The sequence below is a fragment of the Brachypodium distachyon genome, chromosome 2, assembly GCF_000005505.3.
Source record: "Brachypodium distachyon strain Bd21 chromosome 2, Brachypodium_distachyon_v3.0, whole genome shotgun sequence".
Taxonomy (NCBI): Eukaryota; Viridiplantae; Streptophyta; class Magnoliopsida; order Poales; family Poaceae; genus Brachypodium; species Brachypodium distachyon.
The window spans coordinates 5130343-5154456 of record NC_016132.3 but is presented as its reverse complement, the minus strand read 5'-3'; the positions used below and the strand labels follow the sequence as shown (position 1 = coordinate 5154456).

The 24114-nt window shown below is 48.9% G+C and overlaps 3 protein-coding genes and 1 non-coding gene across 4 annotated transcripts; 3 read left to right on the top strand and 1 right to left on the bottom strand.

Annotated features, from left to right (window-relative positions):
- The first annotated feature begins 3789 nt into the window (after positions 1-3789).
- Positions 3790-5909, top strand: LOC100822215 (cationic amino acid transporter 5). Its single transcript, XM_003565436.4, has one exon. It carries the CDS (start codon positions 3868-3870, stop codon positions 5731-5733), a length of 1866 nt encoding a protein of 621 aa, XP_003565484.1. The 5' UTR covers positions 3790-3867; the 3' UTR covers positions 5734-5909.
- A 2637-nt stretch (positions 5910-8546) lies between these two features.
- LOC112271067 lies at positions 8547-11248 on the bottom strand. The gene is made up of 2 exons (XM_024459974.1): positions 9677-11248; positions 8547-8619 (listed from the first exon to the last, which is right to left on the bottom strand). Exon 1 carries the CDS (start codon positions 10608-10610, stop codon positions 9678-9680), a length of 933 nt encoding a protein of 310 aa, XP_024315742.1. The 5' UTR covers positions 10611-11248; the 3' UTR covers positions 8547-8619; position 9677.
- A 7160-nt stretch (positions 11249-18408) lies between these two features.
- Positions 18409-18481, top strand: TRNAR-ACG. The gene has a single exon. It is a non-coding gene; the product is annotated as a tRNA-Arg (tRNA).
- Positions 18482-18751: 270 nt separating this feature from the next.
- LOC100829473 (2-hydroxyacyl-CoA lyase) lies at positions 18752-22865 on the top strand. The gene is made up of 2 exons (XM_003565318.4): positions 18752-20352; positions 22158-22865. The coding sequence occupies exons 1-2, from the start codon at positions 18943-18945 to the stop codon at positions 22470-22472; spliced, it is 1725 nt and encodes a 574-aa protein (XP_003565366.1). The 5' UTR covers positions 18752-18942; the 3' UTR covers positions 22473-22865.
- The last annotated feature ends 1249 nt before the right edge of the window (positions 22866-24114 follow it).

Sequence of the window (24114 nt, the reverse complement as noted above, 5' to 3'; positions counted from 1 at the left end):
TGATCGAGCACCGGAAAAGGCTTTTGCTTGATTCCCCGGCACAAGCGTGCACTCCGACTCGGGCCCACCTTGGAGTATCTACAGGTCTTGGAGTAGCCCTTTTTTTTTTCGAAAATGCTTTCTAGTAGCTGTCGATCGCCTGTCGCTGGACTGCTGTACAGCTGTAGTGACCGAAAACCCCATACCCCGTACGTCTTTCTTGCTTTACATGGACGCAAAACTCTGCCATCATCTCTCTCCCGGTCGGTCAGACATTCAGACTCCTCCGTGCGTGTAGGCTAGCAAGCACGAAAGAAACCAACTGCCGGTACATTTTACATTTTCTCTCCGAAGGGTCTTCTGCATATTCTACGCAATCACACGCAGGCCGGATCACCTTCTGGATACGCTCGATCCTGATCAAGTACATAGTCAGACGATGAGTACAAAGATCTCACAATCATGGATACATGGTCACTGCCGCAAACAACCGGTCGGGCGAAACCGTGACGTGCTTTTGCTTGGCCGATGCGCGAGCGAAGCCAAAGCCAAGCACAAGGGAACAAACGCGCATGACCCGGCCGCGAGGACGACCTGCGGATCTTGGATCATCTGCCTGGTTGCTCGCCTCGGCCGTTTTTTGTCTGAATCCTCGCATGTGCTTTCAAGGATCCGGATCTTAGCTAGTTGCCGGGCTACGTACGTACGCGCCCGGACCCATGGGGACGAATCTCGAGCCACTTCGCTGGATCGGCTGCCGGCCGGACACGTCCGGATATTTTAAGTATTGTATCCGGCCTCCCTGTTGCTAGCGTGTGTCCGGATATTAACGGTGGATCGACTGAGGGACGAGTCAGAAGCCGGACTGGAGCTTGGGACTTGTTTACGACTTGTAAAGCTGGAGCTTGTAAGCTTGTGGCACAGTGGACGACAAGTTAGTTAGCATGTGAAGCTGCGCTGCGCTGCACTACTGCGTGGACTCGATCTACGTAGTGTGCGTAACGGGCGGGATAGTTGTTTTCTTTTTTAAGGGGGCAGTGGGTACAGCCCGACCAGCCTTTGCATTCACGTTCTCGTCAGGGCAGATCTTTGGCTCGTCCGCTGCCGGCTGATTTTGATAGGTGACATTTTTTTTTGGCCCTGTATTTTGATAGATGACTTGTCGGTCTAGACATTTTAATTTTTGAATAAATTTCAGAAAACCAAAGTTTGTGGCAGACCGATATTGCGCACCATCATTTAGCTATTGCATTTATTTTTCTCATTGCCGGTCACATGTATGGAACTAACTTCGGAATTGGACACAGTATCAAAGATCTTTTAGAAGCGCATACTCTTCCGAGGGGTCGATTAGGGCGGGGGCATAAGGGCCTTTACGACACAATCAATAATTCGATTCATTTTCAATTAGGTCTTGCTCTAGCTTCTTTAGGTATTATTACTTCCTTAGTAGCTCAACATATGTACTCTTTACCTGCTTATGCATTCATAGCGCAAGACTTTACTACTCAACCTGCTTTATATACTCATCATCAATATATTGCAGGGTTCATCATGACAGGGGCTTTTGCTCATGGAGCTATCTTTTTTACGGAGGCACAAGTTTTGTGGATTGCATAGAAAACCACAAGTTTTCAGTCTAATTGTTTTAGAAAACCCAAATAACCCGGTTTTGTCAATTTGACAGCGAAATCGACAGAGATGGCTCACATGTCAGTTGCCACGTCAGACGAACTATTTCTTCCCCAGCCCCTCATCCAAGTCTATATTTGCACCCAACAACAAATAAAATTTTCCCCGCAAAAAACAACAACAAATAACATTAAAAAAACAGAAAATTAAAATTAACACATCTACCCTTACCTGGCTGCCTCGGTTCCTCCGTACCCGCGGCCACGCCTCCACCTCCGCCGCCGCTCCTCGCGCACCGTCGCCGTCCCCGCGCGCCGCTGCTGCGGGCCGCCGTTCTGGGGCGTGCCGCCGCCGCTGCGCGCCACGGCGGCTCCGCCGCTGCCGCCACTCAGCCCAGCTCATGTCGCTCTCTGTCTCTGGTCGCTTGCTCTTCTGTTTCCAGGTACTCTGCTTCTTTGCAACGTCCACCGCTCTTTGTTTGATTGATGACGCGTCGGCGAGCTGGTCCGGGCGCATGTGGGCGCGCATGCTCTGCTCCCAGGACGTCGCGACCGGCAGGTTCACCTGCGCCACGGGCGACTGCGGCTCGGGCGTCCTCCAGTGCAATGTCGGCGACGCCGCGCCCCCGGCCTTGCACGCTCCCCGTGAAGGAGCCGTGGGCTTGATTAGGATTCGACAACGAGGTCACGGCGGTCGTCGTAACCCATCTCCGGCGGCTTGCTACAAGGCACGGCCGGCCAAAAGATGTGCTAATTTTCTGTTTTTTTATTTGATTTGGAGTTAATTGCAAACTGCAAATATAGACTAAGATGAGGGGCCGGAGAAAAAAGAGTTCGTCTGACATGGCGACTTAACTGTGGGCCCTATCTGTCGGTTTCGCTGTCAAAATGACAAATCCGGATCTTTTGGGTTTTCTGAAACAATTAGGCTCAAAATCTGTGGTTTTCTGTTGTAAACCACAAAACTTGTGCCTCCGTGAAACTCTAGCCCCGAAACCTGTGGTTTTCTGAAATGTACTCTAATTTTTGTTGGAGACGATTTGAGCTACACAGTTAGAGATTGCCAAGCAAATTACAAAAAGAGTTTGCTATTTATATTTAGAAAGAAATGCCATTTCGAACTAGAGAGTTAAACATGAAAAATGCTCTTAACTTTTCTAGAAAAAAATACTCACTTTACCAAGTTCTGCACCATTGCAGCTGACCCTCCGTCCTTTGCCACGAATTGTAATTGTTGATGTATCGGATTAGATGAAGAGAAAAAAAAAATAGAACTGACTCATCGTTACGAGTTACGGTGTTGCTAACTCTTTGGTGCAGAATTATTTAAACACAACTTATATGTGAATTTCCTGAAGAAGAAAAAAACTACTCACTTCGATCGTAAATTCTTGTCGTTGTTTTACTTCAAATAAGATGAATGTCAGGCTGTCATAGCCATCGCGTCGCCTTAATTTGGAATGCCTTGCGCTGTCAGGCCTAAATCGAATCGCCTTAATTTGGAATGCCTTGCGCTGCTGGTCAGGCCTAAAAATCACTCGATGGTTGGGCATGACGAGACTTATCATTTCCGGGCTACTTTACTATTTGCACCGTATAACAAGATAACGGGAGGATATCTTCAAACAAAATACTTCCTCCGACCCAAATTACTCGTCACAGAGTGACAAGTAATTCCGACAGGAAGAATTGGCCGTGTTCATGTGGTGTTCAATCAAGCCATCTTCAAACTTTCAAGCCGAACCATATCCTACTTGTTGGGGTTCCAAACACCTTGGGATTCTCGGAAATACGTGCAATTATTGGGATACCATTGCTGATTGATGTGATCGTCATCAGCCAACCAGTGCGCATCCGTGCAGTTCAGAGCCATGCCAAATTGCCAACGACATAATTCCAATCTATACGAGCTACAGTACTCCATTTCAATCTCCCTACAATCATTTCACACTAATTGGAGCAAGTAAGGTAATGTAAATGCATCACATCGACTCAGAAGCAACAACGACTTGCCGGTTTTCCTGAAGAGCCTTGGCTTCACACGGGAAAAAAAATTCAGATAGGCGATAGCTGATGCAGCCCAATGGGAGAAAGATATCTGTATACGAGCGCAAAACTACAAAAGAAGGGCGTCTCACTCATTGACCAAGCCACGCTCGACGCCCACATATATCGGCACGGCTGAAGCTCACCACACTCCTTCCTCCCCTTTCCTTCCAGTCCACACGAAGGCTTACGGGCATCGAAGCGCGAAGCCATGGCGCCCGTGGAGACGCCGCCGCAGGAGCAGTATGCGTCCAAGCCAGTGGCCGACAGCCGGAGCTACTGGCGTTGGCACAAGGACGACTTCTTCCCCGAGCCGTCGTTTTCGAGCTGGGGCGCGTACCGCTCCGCGCTGGCGGCGACCCCGGCACGGCTCCGTGACCGCTTCACGGGCCGCTCCACCGACGCCATCGAGCTGGGCGCGCTCCGCCGGCGCAGCGAGAACGAGATGCGCCGGTGCCTGACGTGGTGGGACCTGACGTGGTTCGGGTTCGGCTCCGTCATCGGCGCCGGCATCTTCGTGCTCACGGGCCAGGAGGCGCACGACGACGCCGGCCCGGCCATCGTGCTCTCCTACGTGGTGTCCGGCCTCTCCGCCATGCTCTCCGTCTTCTGCTACACCGAGTTCGCCGTGGAGATCCCCGTTGCGGGGGGATCCTTCGCGTACCTCCGCGTGGAGCTCGGCGACGTGGCGGCCTTCATCGCCGCCGCCAACCTCATCCTCGAGAGCATCATCGGCACGGCCGCCGTGGCGCGCTCCTGGACGTCCTACCTGGCTTCGCTCATCAACATGCCGGTGAGCAAGCTGCGGATCCACACGTCGCTTGTCGAAGGGTACAACGAGCTGGACCCGGTGGCCGTGGTGGTGATCGCGGTCACCGCGACCATGGCCATGCTGAGCGCCAAGGGCACATCCAGGATCAACTGGGTGGCGTCCGCGGTGCACGTGGTGGTGATCGCGTTCGTGATCGTGGCCGGATTCATCCACGCCAAGCCGAGCAACCTGACCCCGTTCATGCCGCACGGGGTGCCGGGCGTGTTCCGGGCGGCGGCGATCGTCTACTTCGCGTACGGTGGGTTTGACAACATCGCCACCATGGCGGAGGAGACCAAGAACCCGTCGAGGGACATCCCGCTGGGGCTGCTGGGCTCCATGTCCGTGATCACCGTCATCTACTGCGTGATGGCGCTGGTGCTGAGCATGATGCAGCCGTACACGGCGATCGACCGGAGCGCCGCCTACTCGGTGGCGTTCAGCAGCGTGGGGATGCACTGGGCGCAGTACGTGGTGGCGCTGGGGGCGCTCAAGGGGATGACGACGGTGATGCTGGTGGGTGCGCTGGGGCAGGCGCGGTACACGACGCACATCGCGCGGAGCCACATCATCCCGCCCGTGTTCGCGCTGGTGCACCCGAGGACGGGCACGCCGGTCAACGCCACCATACTCATCGCCGTCCTGGCCGCCTGCATCGCTTTCTTCTCCAGCCTCGACGTGCTGGCCAGCCTGCTGTCCATCAGCACGCTCTTCATCTTCATGATGATGGCCACGGCGCTGCTGGTCAGGAGGTATTACGTCAGGGGCGTCACGACGCGGGCGCACGCGCTGAGGTTCGTGGCGTTCCTGGTTGTGATCATCGCGTCGTCGGCCGGGATCGCGGCGTACTGGGGCGCGGCGCCGGAGAGGTGGGAGGGTTACGTGGTGCTTGTGCCGGCTTGGGTGATCGGGACGCTGGGGATCCAGCTGATGGTGCCCGCGGCGCGCGCGCCCAAGGTCTGGGGCGTGCCGCTCGTGCCGTGGCTGCCCTCGCTCTCCATCGCCACCAATCTCTTCCTCATGGGCTCCCTCGGTGCGCAGGCCTTCGTCCGGTTCGGGGTCTGCACCGCCGTCATGCTCGTTTACTATGTGCTCGTCGGGCTTCATGCCACGTACGACGTCGCGCACGATGACGAGTGCGGCGAGGATGAGCAGCTGGGCTACGGGGACGCCACGGCTGTTGTCGATGCTGCTGATGGGAAGGCGGGGGCGACGACTGGCGACGTGGAGAAGGCCAGCGCGGGGGGAGACGGTGGGCTGCGCTAACATAGCCGGAGGCCCAGAGTTGACCGGAACGGGCTGGACCTGGCCCGTACCTCTCTATCTGGATTCGAATTCTCGTGGCCAATTAAAGCGCGGTTCTGTAGCCACTGCTTTTATTGTAAAAAAAAGGCACTGCTTTTGAACATACTGTCTGAAAACTCGCTATTTGCGCCACGACACCAAGAATCTCCCAGTTTCTCCCTTCGATCCTAAATTATTTAGGTTCGGAAGAATATTTTTTTGCGTGCATGGGGAAGATTGATCGATCATGGTCATCTATAACACCTATTGTCACGTTAGGTATCGAACGAAAGTGAGAGGCAGAGTGTGCTATAGAGAAGGATGATACCACCCTTCCGGTGCATAAAAACTACTCCATTCGCTTATAGTATAAGTCGTGTTAGGTTCCGTAAAGACAAAATTTATCAACATGGTTTATACATATATGAAACTAGTATAATTAGATTCACGTTTTCAAAAGTGCAAATTGAGATATACGGTCTTGTGGTGTCGTCTGCTTGCTCTCGCGTCGCCCAGCTCGGGCAACTCGGGGGCGACCCCTGCCGCCAGCCACCGCCACCCTCCCTCCCTTCCTCTCCCCTCGCCGCCGCTGGAGAAGGCCGCTGGAAATCGTGCGGCCGACGAGGATGGTGGCGGCGGGACTGCTGCTGCTCCATCTCCCGTGCAAGCCGCCCAAAATCGCCCGGACTGCTCTCTGCAGATCTGCCGGCCTGTTCCCCGGATCCGGCGATGCGGCGCGCGCTGCCTGCCGCTCCTCCACACCGCTCCGCTCCACTCCACCTCGAGCTCCTCCTCACCTTCTCCCCTCTTCCACGGATCCGGCTGCTGCTCGTCCAGATCCGGGGGAGCCTCCTACGCCAGCTCTCCCGGCGCCCTCCAGCCGCTCCGCCCCGCATCGCCGTCCATGGGGAGCCTCGGGCTCCTCCCCCCTCCACCCGGCGGCCAGATCCGGCTTCCTCGGCCAAGATCCGGGACCTCCTCGCCCCGTGCGTGTGTGTACCGGCACGGGTCGCGCGTCCCGCGGGCTCCTCGGCCCTACTCCGGCCAACCGCCGCCGTCGGCCTTGCCGCCTGCACCCGCTTCCCCTCGCCATCCATCCCGTGCTCGGTCCCTGCCAAATCCGGGCCTCACCCTCGCCATCCCTCGTCCGGCCGCCTCCACTCCATGCCCCCAGCCATGCGTGGCCGCCGCCGCCAATTTCTGGCTCCGCCACCAACCTCTGTTGCATCCCTCAGGTCTGCACCAGCCTCATCCCCATCCCACCATCACCAGCCCCTTCCCTTGCACCTCACAGTTCAAAAACAACTTGATGTTCACGCTGATTAGAGTGATGCTTCGTGCTCCTTTTTTCTCTCATCGTCCCTCCCTCCGTTGGCTATGGCATTGTCATGCCTTCGGTAACCATGGCTTACAGTTGGCAGCTGTGGTGGCGGCATCGCTTAACGGCTGGTGTCGTGGTTTTGACCTTGAGATCTCTATACAACCTGTGCTGTTGAGCTCTAGGATCCGTGGTTATGCAAATGGCAGCCATGGAAGCGGCATCCTCCTGTCGAAGATGGCCGTGATAGAGGGCGTGTGTGCTGTATGCGGCTTTTGATTTGTGAAACCAACCTTCCACCTTCCACAATGCTCCTGTAGTCCCACTGAGCTCCTCGCCACCGTGTTCAAGCTTAGTACATATCCCCACTGCGCCACAGCTTCATCGCCATTCTTGTCTCCAATGGGCCGTCGCATGTGCTCTTCATTTACACTCCTCGTGGGCTATGCCCTTCCATCTCGTGGAGATGTTTTCACTTGCTGCACTCTTTTTGATCGCGTTCTTCCATTGTGGATGTACCCCCCATCCATTGTGCGTGATCGACGAGCTCGACTCTTCTCCTCTCTCCTACGTACTCACCAACCATCCCTGGAATTTCCGGCGGTGTGTGTGTGGTGGTTGAGGGTTGCTGATTGTGTTGCTGTCGATTGGAAAGAGTTTCGGTTGTTTTGCCTGCTGGCCGTTGGAGTTGTTCGGAACGGCGCAACGCGTGGTTCAAAGTTCATTTCTGTGCTGTCTTCAGGCGTTTGCGCGGCCATTGACAGTCTCCTTTCTCTGCTCGTCGCCCGGTGTCGGCTACAACATGACCTGTGCTGTAATTGGAGTCTCCTAGTCGCAGATGTTTAGGAGTTTTCCTCTTTCGTGTGTATTGGGTTTTTGTATTTTTCATGTGTTCCTTGCTCCGGCAAGGTGAATTGCCCTTCGGGTTTCCTTTTGGGAATATATTCGGGTTTCATCCCCCCGTTGATCTCTCAAAAAAAAGTACAAATTGATAATTATGTTTCTGTATATAAACCGTATATTAATTAAGTAATTTTTGTTCCAAACATTTTTTCAGCAAAACCTAATATTTTTCTAGCAACCCATTGTTCCAGCGAAACCAAATATGCCTCCTATGATGAAACATATGGAGTACACGTTTTGGGCATATACTTGTTGAAAATTTAAGAGAATGACCATTGACATACTACTAAGCCTTATTACCGCCGGACCCAGCTTGCAGAGTATAAAGTCCATTGTTAGCAATCTTTAAAAAAGGGTTAATCTGAAACATGGTGCTGTGAAGAAAAAAAATCTGCATCTGCCCTCTCCAAAGCAGCCTATGTATGCAAGCTGGGAATTATTTGGTTGCCATACTGCTTTGTGCTTTCTATGGAAAAATACTTGCTACTGTTTAACAAGACCTTCAAAAAGACACAGAGTCATTGATGTGCCAATTATTATATATACAGCTTATTACAAACAAGGGAGGAACATGCCTCCATACACAACCAGATTATTTAATTTGAAGGCCTGAATAAAAAGGTCCATTCACCAGGTTGTTCAAATATCTGAAAAACGAACAAAAGCAGCCGTTATGAACAGTAGCAATAGATAAATGTTTGCTTCTACAGGTATTGAAGTTGACGTGGGCCACTTTGGTGTCGATAGTCTATTTACAAACCCACATGCCCTCCACAAAAAATAACACGTTGACAGGCCATGACTGCCAACGCCTTGATTTGGGGTTTTAGAAGATGTTGAAGGTTCTTCTACAATTTTGCTGTTTGTAAGTTGCATGAATTTTTCTTATGTCTAAGCAAATTTACATAACCACTAGATTTATAATTGAGATCAATGTTTCATGTGATTGCATTTATGTTAGCTTTTGCAGCAAAGCCTGAACCTTCAGCTATTATCCTTAAATAAACAGGATAATCAAAGTGCATTATACCTAAACTTATACTAGCAATCATAATTCATAAGTAACGCTAATTAAAATAGATTTGACATACATACTGATAAAAGTGACATAGAGACACATTGCTCGTGTTGTCAAACATTTTCGTATTTTGTTTAGGCTCATTCAAAACAGTATGCTCCAACTTCGACAAGAGTATATTGGGGTAAGGTTTAGGTACAGATGCCAAGAAGTCTAAAACATTTAAAATGGGGGATTACCAAAGCTCGGTAAAGGTATTGCATATTCAGTAAACCTCCCTGTACTTTCAATATGCATGTTTCAGTAAGTTATATGAACATCATAAGCAGATCAAGGCTCAGAACTAAGAATGTTTAGCAGCAGGAAAAGTTCAACATGTTGTATTACTAGACTGTCAAGCTAACAAGAGTTTTCAGTGATGTGAGTTAACTAGAACCAAATGTGCAGCATTGACAATCTGATTGTCTGGATGAATTGTTATGTAAAACTAACTATTTTTATCTGCAAAAAGAATTTATCATAATAGTGTTTGCGTGGCCCAACTGCACAATCATACAAGGGAAAACACATGTTGATTTATACAACCAGTTAAAAGGACTAACTGACAACCTTGGAACATTGGCAACTAACCAAAACACAAAGTCATAGAAAAATGTATACATCCAAGATCAGTAAATTTTACTAACCTCAAGTAAGTGATGGTCGAATCCAAACTGGTGGTGGCCCATTCAATCGTGAGTTGGGGAGCGACAAATCAGTGAAACTGTTATCTTCCATATTGAATACGACAACCTCCCGAAGACTAATTCTATGGCAGAAGATATAATAATGCAGGTCATCTGTATAGTAGATGCTGTTTGGAATCAACATGCAGAAATCTTTCACTGGAACAAAGAATGGAGAATTGAAACCAATGAACAACGCATGATCTCGGAGGCTATTTACTTGGACAAGCTTTTGTCCAACAAAGTCAATCTTGTACACAAAATTTTTGGATGTCACCTTGCCGTCTTTCTCCGCACTAAAGTCATCATGCCTCCATATCTGATAGAAATCTCCCCACGGTGCTCGAGCAATGTACTTATTGCTGTTTATATAGGGTACCATCTGTTTCAATATGACCTTTACCACAGGAGAGGGTCCATTAAGATCAATAGAATGGACCGTACCATTACCACGTAGAGCATAGAACAAGCCATCATGGCCACTATGTATAATGCCATGGTAGTCCCAGCATTCTGTATCAGTATCAATCCATGTCCACGCGGTGTCCCCCACCCTGGCATAGGACAACTGATAACCTGGCAAATGCACACGAAGCACAATACAATTTCCACTAGATGGATCACAGGATATGGCGACCCTCACATAGAAGTAGAAGCGTCCTTCTTCCAGTGAAAGGTCATCATCTGGCTCGGTTTTTGTATCGAAATCCCGCGACGACAGATCCATGTAAAGAAGGTCATAGCCATCCAGCTCGCCTTCTGCATTGTAACGAAGTCTGACATTCCTCATGGTTTCAGGTGGAGGCATGGCGATCTGAGCAAGAGTGGCAGGGTTAACAAAGATCAGATTTGACTGCTCGTCGGCAGTGATGAGCCAGCCGTGGGAGGAGCCCATGACGTAGCGGCTGCGGAAGGCAGGCTCTGTGAGGGTGATGTGGTAGAGCTTGTTGGTGGACAGATTGTGCAGAGTGGCCGTGTTAGCTTCACGGTCGCCGGATGAATAAACAAGGCACGGGCTTTGATTCGGCGACCAGAGCCGGAGCCGGCGGACCACGAGATAATTGGGGAGCCAGGATCGGCAGACGGCACCGGAGCTGAAAAGATCTGGGATATCAAGCGTGCCAAATATGCGGATAAGCAAACACGGTTGGAGCTGGAAATTCCGGAGAAACAGAAGCTTGCTCCATCGATTCTCCAGCTCCTTGCTAATGATTTGGTGATCCCGGCAGCTTATTACAGCGATACCTGCCGCGCGCTAATAACAAAACAGAGGATTGCTCAGAGGGGACAGGGGTTATTCCGGCTCCGAGTTAGCAAGGCTGCAAACCGATCTGCAAAAGGATACCGAGTTACCGACCACTACCAAAGATTTGGACGATTGGTGACTAGCAGAGTGCGTTCCTGCTGAACAACAAAAATAAAAGGCAAAATTGGTTACAAGACATCGTCATTTTATGGCCTTTGTCAAAACACAATGTCGGATTATGCCTTTGCCCAGTACCATTACGATTTTATGGTCATTTGCCAGAACACACTCCCTGGCCTAAAACGGAAAGTTTGGGTGGGATGTCACTATTCCCTAATTTAAATGGGATGGATAGTAGTTCTACTTAGACTCTAATTGATGCTATATGTAATAAGGATATCCGGGGGTTTCGACCTCCTTTTAAAATAAATGTAATAAGGATATGAAAAATGTGTTACACAGAACACAGTACTTGCTAGGTGAACGTGTATGTGAAACCTGTGTTTTAAACATGTCATTTTTGGACTGTTCTATTAAGTCTTTTATGAGTTAAACATGTGTTCAATCTGGAATATATGCCTGCATTTTAAACCTACGTTTTTATGAACTGTTATGGTCTGGTTTGACCTTGAGGCTAAATGCTGACCAATTTTTTAGTCAAATAGTATCCAAAATTGACACGTACCTACTGCCTTTTGGGGTCAAAATTTCAACTGGAAAAAAATACTAGTGTTCAAACATCGTTCTCCCAAGCAAAAAACGTCATCCTAAGGAAAAAAATGAGTCAAACTTTCCGTTTTGGGCCAGGCAGTGTGTTGTGGCAAATGACCGTGGAATTGTAATGGTACTGGGCAAAGACGTAATCCGACGATGTGTTTCGGCAAAGGTCGTAAAATAACGGTGTCCAATAGCCAATTTCCCCAAAATAAAATGCCCCACATTGCAATAGAATAACTAATTTGGATTTCTGGAATTAGGGGCGAGCTGAAACTTTTATCAAGTTTAATTGATGTTATAAATAACAGAACATAGAAAAAGACTACATACATCTTCTCTGTTCAAAGCCATAATTTTACAGAAATCACATACTCCCTCCGTCCAATATTAGTTGTCTCAAATTTGTCCAAATATGAATGTATTTGTCCAATATTAGTAGCATCATCATCTTATCTTGTACTTGGACAATAATATCTCCAAATTGCACATTGACAAAATAGTTGCAGGTTGAAAATGCAAGTTCACCGAAAAAATCTGGGAATTACCCACGAAGTACTAACATAACATGGCATTGAATGCGGAGGATGAGGGCGGCGTCGGCACAGATAGAGTCTGCGCCGGCAAGAAGCAACAACAACTGGCGTGCCACAGAGGAGGGGAAGGTCGGCTGTCGTTTGTGGCGTGGCCTGGAAACAGGCGGCGGCAGCGTCGATGGAGGCAGAGGCAGGTGCACGTGACGATCTAGATTGGGAGAGAAAGAATAGCAGCGGTTTTAGATCGTGGGGAAAAAGCCAAGAGAAAAACCAACGCGGGACGGCCGGTTTTTCCAGCGTGGGTGAGGAGAGGAAGAAAAACCGTGCGGGACGCTGGTTTTTCGAGCGTGGGTGCGGACGTGCGGGGAGGAGAGCGGACAAGGTAAGTACTGTAAATTAATTGAATGGTGTCACACCCTAAGGTAGCCGGCGGTGAGGCTGTAGCCGCGGAACCTTAGACCACGACGAAGGCGTTGCCAGGAGCAAGGAAGAAGAACGGTAGCAGGAGTTAATTCTTTTTCATCGATGGTCATCTTACAGATGCTCGACAACCCTTTAAGCCTCGCCTCCTCTCAACACCTGCGCCACCCCGGCCCGGCCAAGGTCGCACAAGTTCACACAACACTTGACAAGCCCAGTAAAGAAAAAGAAATACAAATCCCATACAACACCACCCAGCTACAGAGAGCTACTCATGCACCGTCAGGTGTGACATTGCCTTCCCCACAAGATCCAGCTGGTCTCCAGGCCGGTGCATTTGGAAAAACTTTGCTTCAGCACATCATGGTCTTCCCAGGTAGCAGACGACTCGGGTCGCGGCGACCACTTGATTTGCACTTGAAGATAAGCCTTGTTGCCCTTTTTTTTAGACGACGATCAAGCACCTTTTCAGGAAACACCTCAGCAGCATCCAGAACAATTGGTACTGGCAGTTCTGTAGATTTTGCTGTATATTTAGGCATAAATGGCTTGAGTTGAGAGATATGAAATACTGGGTGGATCATGCTTGATGGAGGCAGGTCCAGTTTATATGCCACACTGCCCACTCGATTTGCCACAGTGAATGGACCATAAAACTTGTATGCAAGCTTGGGGCAAGGACGACTGACCACAGTTGTTTGAGAGTATGGTTGAAGTTTCAGAAGAACCTGCTCACCAATCTGGAAGGAACGATCTGTCCTCTTGCGATCAGCCATGTTTTTCATTCGAAGCTGTGCCTTCTCCAAGTGAGTTCTCAGAAAAGTGGAATTTTGCTGGCGTTCTTGCAGCATGTCCTGAACTTGGTGATCCTGAACAGAGACAAGATCTGGCATGATACCATATGATGCATCATAACCATATAAGGCTCTGAAAGGAGAGCAGCCAATAGCACTATGAAAACTTGTGTTATACCAAAATTCGGCAAGGGCAAGCCAGCTGAACCACTTCTTAGGATGATCATGTGTTGCACACCTTAAGTACATCTCAATACATTGATTGGCCCGTTCAGTCTGGCCATCCGTTTGTGGGTGATTAGCTGTGCTCATGTTCAATTTAGTATGAAGCTGATCAAAGAGCTCTGTCCAAAACTTGCTTGTAAACACCGGGTCATGGTTAGATGTAATAGTCAATGGCATGCCATGTAGCCTGACCACGTTGTGGAGGAAAGCCTTGGCAACAACAGAAGCCGTGAAGGGGTGTTTGAGTGCAATAAAGTGGGTAAACTTGGTGTAGCAATCAACAACCACAAGAATTACTTCATATCCTTCACTCTTTGGTAAGCCTGTAATGAAATCCATGGAGAGATCTTGCCAAGGTCTTTTTGGTACAGGCAGGGGCTGTAGGAGCCCTGCTGGCTTAGTGAGCTCATGCTTGGCCTGTTGGCAAATTTTGCACTGTTGCACATACTCCTCAACAGCTTGCTTCTGTCCAGCCCAACTGAATAATTTCTTCAGACGTTGGTAAGTTGCAAGTTGACATGAGTGTCCTCTCACATCTCAGTCATGCATAGCCTCAATCAGTTTTGTTTGCAGACCAACATTGCTCCCAATCCACACCCGGCCATTGTGTTTGATCAATCCTCCCTCCAAGCTATACCCTGTGCCATCAGCACTTGAGACGGCAAGTTGTTGCAGTAAAGTTTGAGCTTGTGGGTCAACAACATAAGAATTTAAAACTTCTTGAATCCAGACAGGTTTGCCCTGAGAGACAGCACAGACAGAGATAGGATGTGGCATGCGAGAGAGAGCATCCGCAACAATATTCTCTGGCCTTTTCTTGTATTTAATGTTGAACTGAAGGCCAACCAACTTGGTCATGGCTTTGCGTTGTAAGTCTGTGCTAAGGTGTTGATCCATCAAATTGCATAAGCTTTGATGATCTGTGCGAATTGTGAATGGGACCCTTGCCAAATAAGATCGCCACTTGTCCACCGCCAACATTATTGCCATGAATTCCTTCTCATATGCTGATAATTTCTGGTTGTGCACCCCTAGGGCCTTGCTAAGGTAAGCAATTGGGTGATTGTCTTGAAGGAGAACTGCACAAATTCCAATATCCGAAGCATCAGTTTCAACAAAGAACGGACGAGAGAAATCAGGAATACCTAAGACAGGGGTTGTGCTCATGGCGTACTTGAGGCGTTCGAACGCAAGTTGTGCAGCAGGTGTCCACTGAAATGTTTTGTGCTGTAGAAGTGTTGTCAGTGGCTTCGCAAGTACCCCATAGCGGTGAACGAACCGGTGGTAGTAGCCTGTCAAACCCAAGAACCCACACAGATCCGTGAAAGACATAGGTACAGGCTGCTGAAGCATCGCCTCTGTTTTTTTGGGATCTGTCGCAACACCCTTGTCAGATATAATATGCCCCAGATACTCGAGTTGCGACTTAGCAAAGGAACATTTGGTCATCTTCGCATACAGCTGATTGGCACAGAGAATTCCGAGCACCTGACGAAGATGATCTTCATGGGCTTGTAAGGACGGGCTGAAAACGAGGATGTCATCCATGAAGACCAGAACTGATTTGCGAATCAGGGAGGCAAAAAGTGAATTCATAGCACACTGGAAGGTCGCAGGCGCATTTGTAAGACCGAAGGGCATCACATGAAAATGGATAGCCCATGATGAGTCTTGAATGCCGTCTTCTGTTCATCTTCTTCCAGCATGCGAATTTGATGGTAACCTGCGCGCAGATCAAGCTTTGAGAAAAATCTCGCACCTGCCAATTCATCAAGGAGTTCTTCAATTACTGGCATTGGAAACTTGCTCTTGATTGACAGATCATTCAATTTTCGGTAGTCCACGCAGAAGCGCCAGGTGCCATCTTTCTTTTTGACAAGAAGAACAGGGCTAGCATACGGGCTCATATTGGGCACAACCGTGCCCGCAGCCAATATTTCAGACACCTGCCGCTCGATCTCATCTTTTTGTTGAGGAGAGTAACGGTAAGGTCGACAGTTGACAGGCGATTAGCCATGGAGAATAGAGATAGAATGATCAAACTGTCGGTGAGGCGGCAGGGAAGTGGGTTCCTGAAAGACATCCTTGAATTGCTCTAGCAAATGCCGTAAGGAAGGGCACATATCCAATTTATCCACAACGGGTAGTTCTTCTTGATGAAGCAGCACAGTTGCATAAATGTCATTTCCTGCCACACTCTTCCACAGTTGTGTCGCCGAAATTTCCTGAACTTTCTGCTGAGCTGGGCGAATACCTTGTAAAGTAATCTAGTCCCCATTGCACTGAAGTTTGATGTAACGCTGATCCCAATTGCAAGGCATCTCACCCCATTGCCTCAGCCAGTCCATGCCTAGAATGGCATCATAGCCCCCCAATCGCAGAACTTTCATTGTGTGTGTGAAAGTATGCCCTTGTATCCACCACTGGAACTTGGGAACCTCAGCAGCACAAGTTTCCGTTCCCCCATTTGCAACTCGGAAAATACGAGGAGCAATTGTAGTGGTGGAACATCTAAGAATATCCACCGATTCAGCGTTAAGATAACTATGTGAGCTACCCGAGTCTAGCAGCATTAACAAAGCTTTGTTGCCCACTAACACGTGGAGCTGAATTGCCTCAATATTCTCTGGATCAGTGATGGCATTGAGAGATAAGTGCATGTCTGACTCATCAGCCCCATCAGTAGCACAGAGAGCATCCAATAGGTCGTCCGAGAGAATTTCTTGCATTTGAATAGCATGGCCTTGAGCTTCAATAGGAGTTTGGAGTTGTTGTCCACATGTATGGCCAGGAGTGTATTTTTCGCCACATTTGTAACATAGACCGTTCGCCTTGCGATACTCCTTTAATTGACGTGCTTTCCAAACGTCACCTTTGTCATACTTTGTGGAGGACTGACGAGCGCGATCATAGTTAGTTGGTGGTTGTGCGGCAGGTTTATGATAATCTTTGCTGAAACTCTGATTTTTTTCACGCTCAAGGACACCCTCTTGAACAGCCGCAAAGGCCGCAGCTTGAGCAACTGTTTCTGGCAACTGAACCTCCACGGCAACGCGCAGCTCGTTTTTGAGACCGAGAATGAAACGAGTAACCAACATAAGGCCACCTACAGAGGGAGCATATAACTTGACATGGTAGAGCAACATGTTGAAGTGGCGCAAATACTCATCGACAGTGCCAGTTTGCTTCAGAGTGGATAGGTCTCGCATACGATCTCTGGACACATTTCCCTCAAATTCAGCTAAGATTGCCTCTTTGAATTGGGGCCACCCAAAGCATGGTTGAGTGAGTTTGAACGCTTGGTACCAATGAGCTGCGTTATGAACCAAGTTCATAGTAGCGGCTGAAACCTTGGAAGTCTCGGTAATCCAGTACATGTTGAAGAATGTCTCACATTGATCAATCCAAATACGAACATTTGTGCCATCAAACTTGGGAAAGTCCATCTTGGGCATGTAAGGACGGCGAGGACCATGATGCGCGTGTTCTGGCATTTGGTCGAACACTTGGTGGGGGTTGGCCTGATGACCTTTATGAAAGTGCTGAGGTTTTCAAGGCCTGGGTGCCCTTGCTGGTTGGCACTAGGTTGGTGATCCGGCCGAGAGGAGCCTGGATCAGGTGGTGGTCCTCGCCCACCATGGAGATTTCTGGCAAGCTCTCGCTGTTCCTGCTGCACCTCGGCAATTGCGTCCATCGACATGTCAACCTTGGTCTGAAACAAGTCGAGGCGATCTGAGTGGTGTTGCAGTTTCTCGTCAACGCGACGGAGGTTGGTGCTGATGTCGCCGACTGTGGTGTCAATGGCCTGAAGACGGGTGCCCATCTCTGCGAGCAGCTTGGCAATACCTTCGTCCAGCAAGGCTTTGAGAGAAGCCTCGAGCTTGTCCATCGCATCCAACACAAAATGGGTCTGTGCCGAGGGTTTGGAGACCGGAGCCGTTGCGGCCTCCTCTACGTTGGTCAAACGCCGCCAGGATTTAGGGGGATCAACCTGAAGGTGTTCCCCTACCAAGCGGTCGATGTTACTGACCGACGGCGAGATTGCGAAGCGTGCCGAGGACCGAGAGTCTCTGATACCAAGTTGTCACACCCTAACGTAGCCGGCGGTGAGGCTGTAGCCGCAGAACCTTAGACCACGACGAAGGCGCCGCCAGGAGCAAGGAAGAAGAACGGTAGCAGGAGTTAATTCTTTTTCATCGATGGTCATCTTACAGATGCTCGACAGCCCTTTAAGCCTCGCCTCCTCTCAACACCTGCGCCACCCCGACCCGGCCAAGGCCCACACACACACAAGTTCACACAACACTTGACAAGCCCAGTAAAAAAAAAGAAATACAAATCCCATACAACACCGTCCAGCTACAGAGTGACAAATGGAGTACTTGATTAACACGGTCGGCAGGGGATTAGTTACCAATGATCTTATTGTGCCGGAGCTGGATTTGGGGCTCTGGGTGGCCTTGGCGGTGACCCTGGGATTCTGGGAAGGAGAAGGGGGGCTTTGCTTCCGCTGCTGCTTGGCCTCGCCGTGGTCTGCGACAGGAGTGATACCATTGCCATCTCGTGCTCGAGCTCTCTGAGTCCAAGGATTCTTCCCTCCTCTGTTGCTACTTGCTACCACTAGCAAACAGTCCTGGACTCGACGAGCAAGTTGCAGAACTTGTGTCTTGCTTCTTTTTAGCGGACTTGTGTGTCTTGTTGATCATGCCCTGATACGTATATCCAAATAAAAATCTCTCGCAATATTCGTCGAGAAGTGACTCCGTGGCCCAATGGATAAGGCGCTGGTCTACGGAACCAGAGATTCTGGGTTCGATCCCCAGCGGAGTCGCAAGTTTTTTTAAATTATTTTGCTGCCCTTCTTTGGGCCCAAATACGAGTGCGCGGCTCTCTCGTGAAAGACCAATTAGCCATGGCAGCCCCACACAAAATACAATATCTAAAAGAAATGCTAACCAGGCGGGCCCAAGCCGGGTCGCGGCCTGTTTTTCTTTTTGAAAATGGCCCAGCGCGTTGGCCAATAGTGGTGGCCTCGCGTGTGTAGATTAGTCAAAGAAAATCCTCTCAAAAAAAAAGGAAAAACACCTGTTCTCTCCTTTGGTTTCACCAGATGCGCCGCTGCCTGGCTGCCTCCGCGCAGGCGCAGGCCACCAGGCGTCATCTGCTCTGCCTCGCCGCCGCGCCCTTTATTACCCCCTCAATCGTCGGCAATCGACGAAGCAAACCAGTCGGCATTCGACGAAGCAAACCAACAACCAAAAACTTGGAGAACCCATCCCCATCGACCAAAAAATGGCGCCCGACTCCGCCCTGCCCGCGACGGTCGACGGCAGCGCCCTCGCGGGACTAGCACTCGCCGCGGCCGGCGCACGGCATATGTTCGGGGTGGTCGGCATCCCTGTCACCTCCCTCGCCTCCCGCGCCGCCGCCGCAGGGGTCCGCTTCCTCGCCTTCCGCAACGAGCAGTCCGCGGGCTACGCCGCCGCCGCCTACGGCTTCCTCACCGGCTCCCCTGGCCTGCTCCTTACCGTCTCCGGGCCCGGCTGCGTCCACGGACTCGCGGGCCTCTCCCACGCCACCGCCAACGCCTGGCCGCTCCTCCTGATCTCAGGCTCCTGCTCCCAGCACGACGCCGGCAAGGGCGACTTCCAGGAGCTCGACCAGATCGCCGCCACCAAGCCCTTCGCCAAGCTCGCCGTCAAGGCCACCTCCATCGCAGACATCCCCCGCCTTGTCTTCCAGGCCCTTGCCGCCACCGTCGCGGGCCGCCCCGGCGGGTGCTACCTGGACATCCCATCTGACGTCCTCCACCAAACCCTCACCGGATCCGAGGCAGCCTCTCTTATAGCCGCGGCCGCGGCGGCCGATTCTGCCGATTCTTCCCCACCGAAGGACAAGGCCCTAGGCGAGGGTATCGTGAAGGCCGCAGAGCTGCTCCGGCGGGCGGAACGGCCTCTGGTTGTAGTTGGGAAAGGTGCAGCATACGCCCGTGCTGAGGAAGTGATCCAGAAGCTCGTGGACACCACAGGCATCCCCTTCCTCCCGACTCCGATGGGGAAGGGCGTCGTGCCAGATGTGCACCCACTGTCTGCCACCGCCGCCCGTTCCCTCGCGATTGGGCAGTGCGATGTGGCGCTTGTTGTCGGTGCGAGGCTGAATTGGTTGCTTCACTTTGGTGAACCGCCCAAGTGGTCCAAGGATGTGACGTTCATACTTGTGGACGTCTGTGAGGATGAGATTGAGCTTCGGAAGCCGCAAGTGGGTCTTGTTGGGGATGCAAAGAGAGTCATTGAGCTCCTCAACAGGGAGATCAAGGACCAGCCATTCTGCTTGGCACGGTCGCACCCATGGGTTGATGCAATCACCAAGAAGACAAAGGATAATGTGCTTAAGATGGAGGCACAACTTGTGAAGGATGTTGTGCCATTCAATTTCATGACACCCATGCGGATTATTCGAGATGCAATCCTTGCGGAGGGGAGCCCTGCTCCAGTAGTAGTCTCAGAAGGAGCGAATACCATGGACGTTGGCAGGGCTGTGCTTGTGCAGAATGAGCCAAGGACAAGATTGGATGCAGGGACATGGGGGACAATGGGTGTCGGGTTGGGGTACTGTGTTGCGGCTGCAGTGGCTGAGCCAGGACGACTTGTGGTTGCTGTTGAGGGCGATTCTGGATTTGGATTCAGTGCAATGGAGGTTGAGGTATGCATAATCACATTCACCGCTTATTTGGTTTAATTTGCATAAACTTATATTTTGCACCATTTGATGTTTCCTGCTGTTAGTTACTACTTTTGCTATCATCATGATGTGCTGTCGTGAGTAGGAATGCAAGCAGGATCCTTCTTATGTCTCTCTTCTAGGTCATTTAGGACTTGCTAGTTCAAAAGATTTATTTAAAATTTTAGAGATTGACCTAGACACGGGACCTATGTGGGATCCCGCTTGCATCCCTAGTTGTGAGCTGATACTAACACAATTTGACTGTTGACAATGAGGCACTATTTGGGTTGAGACAAGCAAGGGTGGTAGTCAATTGGGCACTTCATGTTTCTAGTGTAAATGGCCTTTTCTACCGTGATTGGGCGGTACCACGAGGACTGGTACCTTCTCACCAAAAAATAAGTACCTCTCTTGGATCAGAAATGATTTGTGCAAGAGCACGATTGACCTTTCCTGCCCCCCCAAACATCAGCCACCACCATTAACAGATGTGTGCTCAAATCAACTCTGAGAAGTGCTTACAACTTCTCTGATTCGCATCTCTAACTCATCAACACTAGAAACACACACTAAATATCAGTGTTCTATAATCTATACTGCACAGACAGTCAATAGGTAAACCGAGATATAGAATTGGAGGCAGAGGATCGTGGGCCGCAAGATCGACAAGGGGGTCAAGCTCTGTCTGGAGTCATCCCACAATGTTGCAGTGCGCGACTGAGGTTGACCAACAACGGTGAGCACGCGCCGTTCACCATGCCACTGCGCTCGCTACTCCTCAGTCGGACTTGTAGAAGGGAAGCGAAGCGGGGGTGAGAGGTGATCTAGCTAGGGGAAGTGAGGGAGGAGCAGGGAATATTTTTTTCAGAGGGGGGAGGAGCAGGGATTGACAGTAAGGTTGCACTTAATTCTAGATGTATAGGCATAGAGGGGAATTCGGGATTGCTTCGTCTAAGGTTTGTGCTCTCATGAAGTTTTTTCAAGTAGACACTAAGGGAGGGAAGGAATTATCCCCAATGGAGTCTTCGTGATCAGAAGATGCCGAGAAACACTGTGATTCTACCCATGAGACTTGGTACCTCCATCTTCACAACTTCTCTTCATGAAGTAGTACTAGGAGGTAACAAGTGATTATAGCTAGTAGATGGACAATATATGAGCTGCTTAGGTGCCTTTCAAGGATGCATATATTACTCTCCCAGATATTATTATGCTAATATGATATCATGGCAAAAAAGGCTCTAATGGATATGCAAAGTTGGCTTGTTATTCACTGAGTAGATCTTACAAACTACTCTTTGCATAAACTATTAAGAAACCACATTTTTAAATCCAATTTCACAAAACATGTTTCCATGCGAAACGTTGCGCATAATTACACATTTCGCATTTCTGTTAATTATGTGCAATTTTTCTTAAATGGAAATATAGTTCTGTGAAATTATCTTAGAAGTGTGCGTTTTTGACAGTTTTGACAAAGTTAATGTAGTTTTGTCAAATTTACTCATTTACATTGTGTGTCCAAGGATTGTTCATAGTTATTTAAGTGAACTTCATTGGTTAGGTATATGCTTTTTGTTTGTCTACCAGCTTCATTTAGATGGCCTTCATTATTCCTACAAATTGGCCTTGTTTTTTCTGCTTCTAACTGATAACTTGTCTCACCTTGAAGAAACAGTTTTTTTCTTCTAAAATGGATGTAGAACATACGTAGCTTTTATTTTGACTATGTTGTACCAAATATTAATCTCCTGGTTATTTATACTCTGCTTTTCACTTTGCAGACATTAGTAAGGTACCAGCTTCCTGTTGTTGTAATTGTTTTCAACAACAATGGTGTCTACGGTGGTGACAGAAGAAGCCCTGATGAATTAACCGGACCATACAAAGATGACCCTGCCCCAACTTCTTTCGTTCCTGCTGCAGCCTACCACAAAATGATGGAAGCTTTTGGAGGAAAAGGTTATCTTGTTGAGACACCAGAAGAGCTAAAGTCTGCTCTTTCAGAATCATTTCATGCCAGGAAGCCAGCAGTGATTAATGTCATCATTGATCCTTACGCGGGTGCAGAGAGTGGCCGAATGCAACATAAGAACTGAATGCCTTACTGTACCATATCCTAGCAGGATGCAGGTGCTGAGTTAATAAGCTTAATGTCCTTCACGGAATCGTTTGTGTATGCAGACACACACCCTATCAAAATTAAAATGGACCGCCAAGGATCTAGATCTCAACTTATTTCTTGCTGCCCCTGAAATAAGTAAGCCCTTCTGGATAGTCTTTGCCCTGGTCTATAGTACGTCATGGGCATCATATTGTCCCTTTGTGCAATGTATTGTGTTTGTGGACATGTAAGCATAAGTGGAGTATAGTAAAATATGTTGATACACTCTTGGCATGGATGGTGCACAAGTTTGTGGACACATCACACATGTATGTATAATTCGTGCTATTCAAGTCACCAGACCTCACGTTAACCTTTTGCCAGAAAAGTTGTGTTGTGCTGCTTCTGCAACTCCTTATAACAAGTGAGACCCTCCAGGAGAGTTGGAGAGCAATCACTATTACAGTTTCTGCCTCCAACTGGACAATCCATCTGTTGTGCGTACTGTAAATGATATTGGTCTCAGTTGCTTTTAGTAGTCTATGTCGCTTATTCTTGGGGCCATTTTGTGTGCTCTGCTTGCCTTGTACTTTTGCACCTTATTTAAAAATCAGTATGGTGTCAAGTATATTTACCTACAAGTTTGGTTCCACTTTTGCTTGGTTTACTTCGGTTTATGTTGCTACTTATATTGCTTTCACTTTGGCTGTCACAGGTGAGAGCACTGCTCTGTCTTAGGATCTGCTAGTGTAATGCTCAATTTATCTTCTAATGATGTCTTTCTTATCATGCATTCCTCTGATCCCCCATCACTATGTTTTAATTATGACAGTGCCGGACTATATTCAGGACAGCCATGGAAAAAGCTGGTATTTTCTCCAATACATTGGCAGTTGAGTCCCTTCTGAATTAGGAGGTCATCCCATTGGCTGTCCATTACTCTGGTGTGGTCCATTTTCTTACCAATCTTACTTTCATAGTGTACATACTGTTAAATACTTAAACAATGAGCAACTTGAAGTTCAGAATTATGGTAAATATTTAAAGAGTGAGTACATATATGGATCCCATTCTTTGGAGAAATGCCATCGTAGAGTGGAAATGCACAGCTGATGTTACTTTTTTTTTCTCCAATACACTAACTGAACATTAGGGTCTGATACACTTGGACAAATTGTGATACTATCTTTTGCGTGTGTATATTTTCATCTCTTTGCCAAAAGAAAATGATACTTTAGAAAGTGTTAAACAGGACACAAAGTTATGCTTCATAGGTTTGGTGAACGTCAGCTGGCAATTGATACTTGCATACACCATAAGTTGATTTTGTTAAATATTTTTTGATCTGTTAACTGCATTTTTTTAACAACTTGCGCACAGTACGAGGATGTTCTCAAAACCCGAATTAGCCCTGCCTACCTGAACTTTGGGCAAACTGTTATATTTAGGTCATCAGTATTATCCACTGTAATTGTTTTGAGCTCATATGGTGTAATGAGTGGTACTGTTGTCGGTGATTTGGTAATTCTGTATGCGCGGTTTGTGTTTTATCTTCTCCTGTTTCATTTCTTTACTCAGTTTGACACATTTTGGTAATTGCGCATCCACATCAGAGCAGAAAGATAAATAACCGTGGC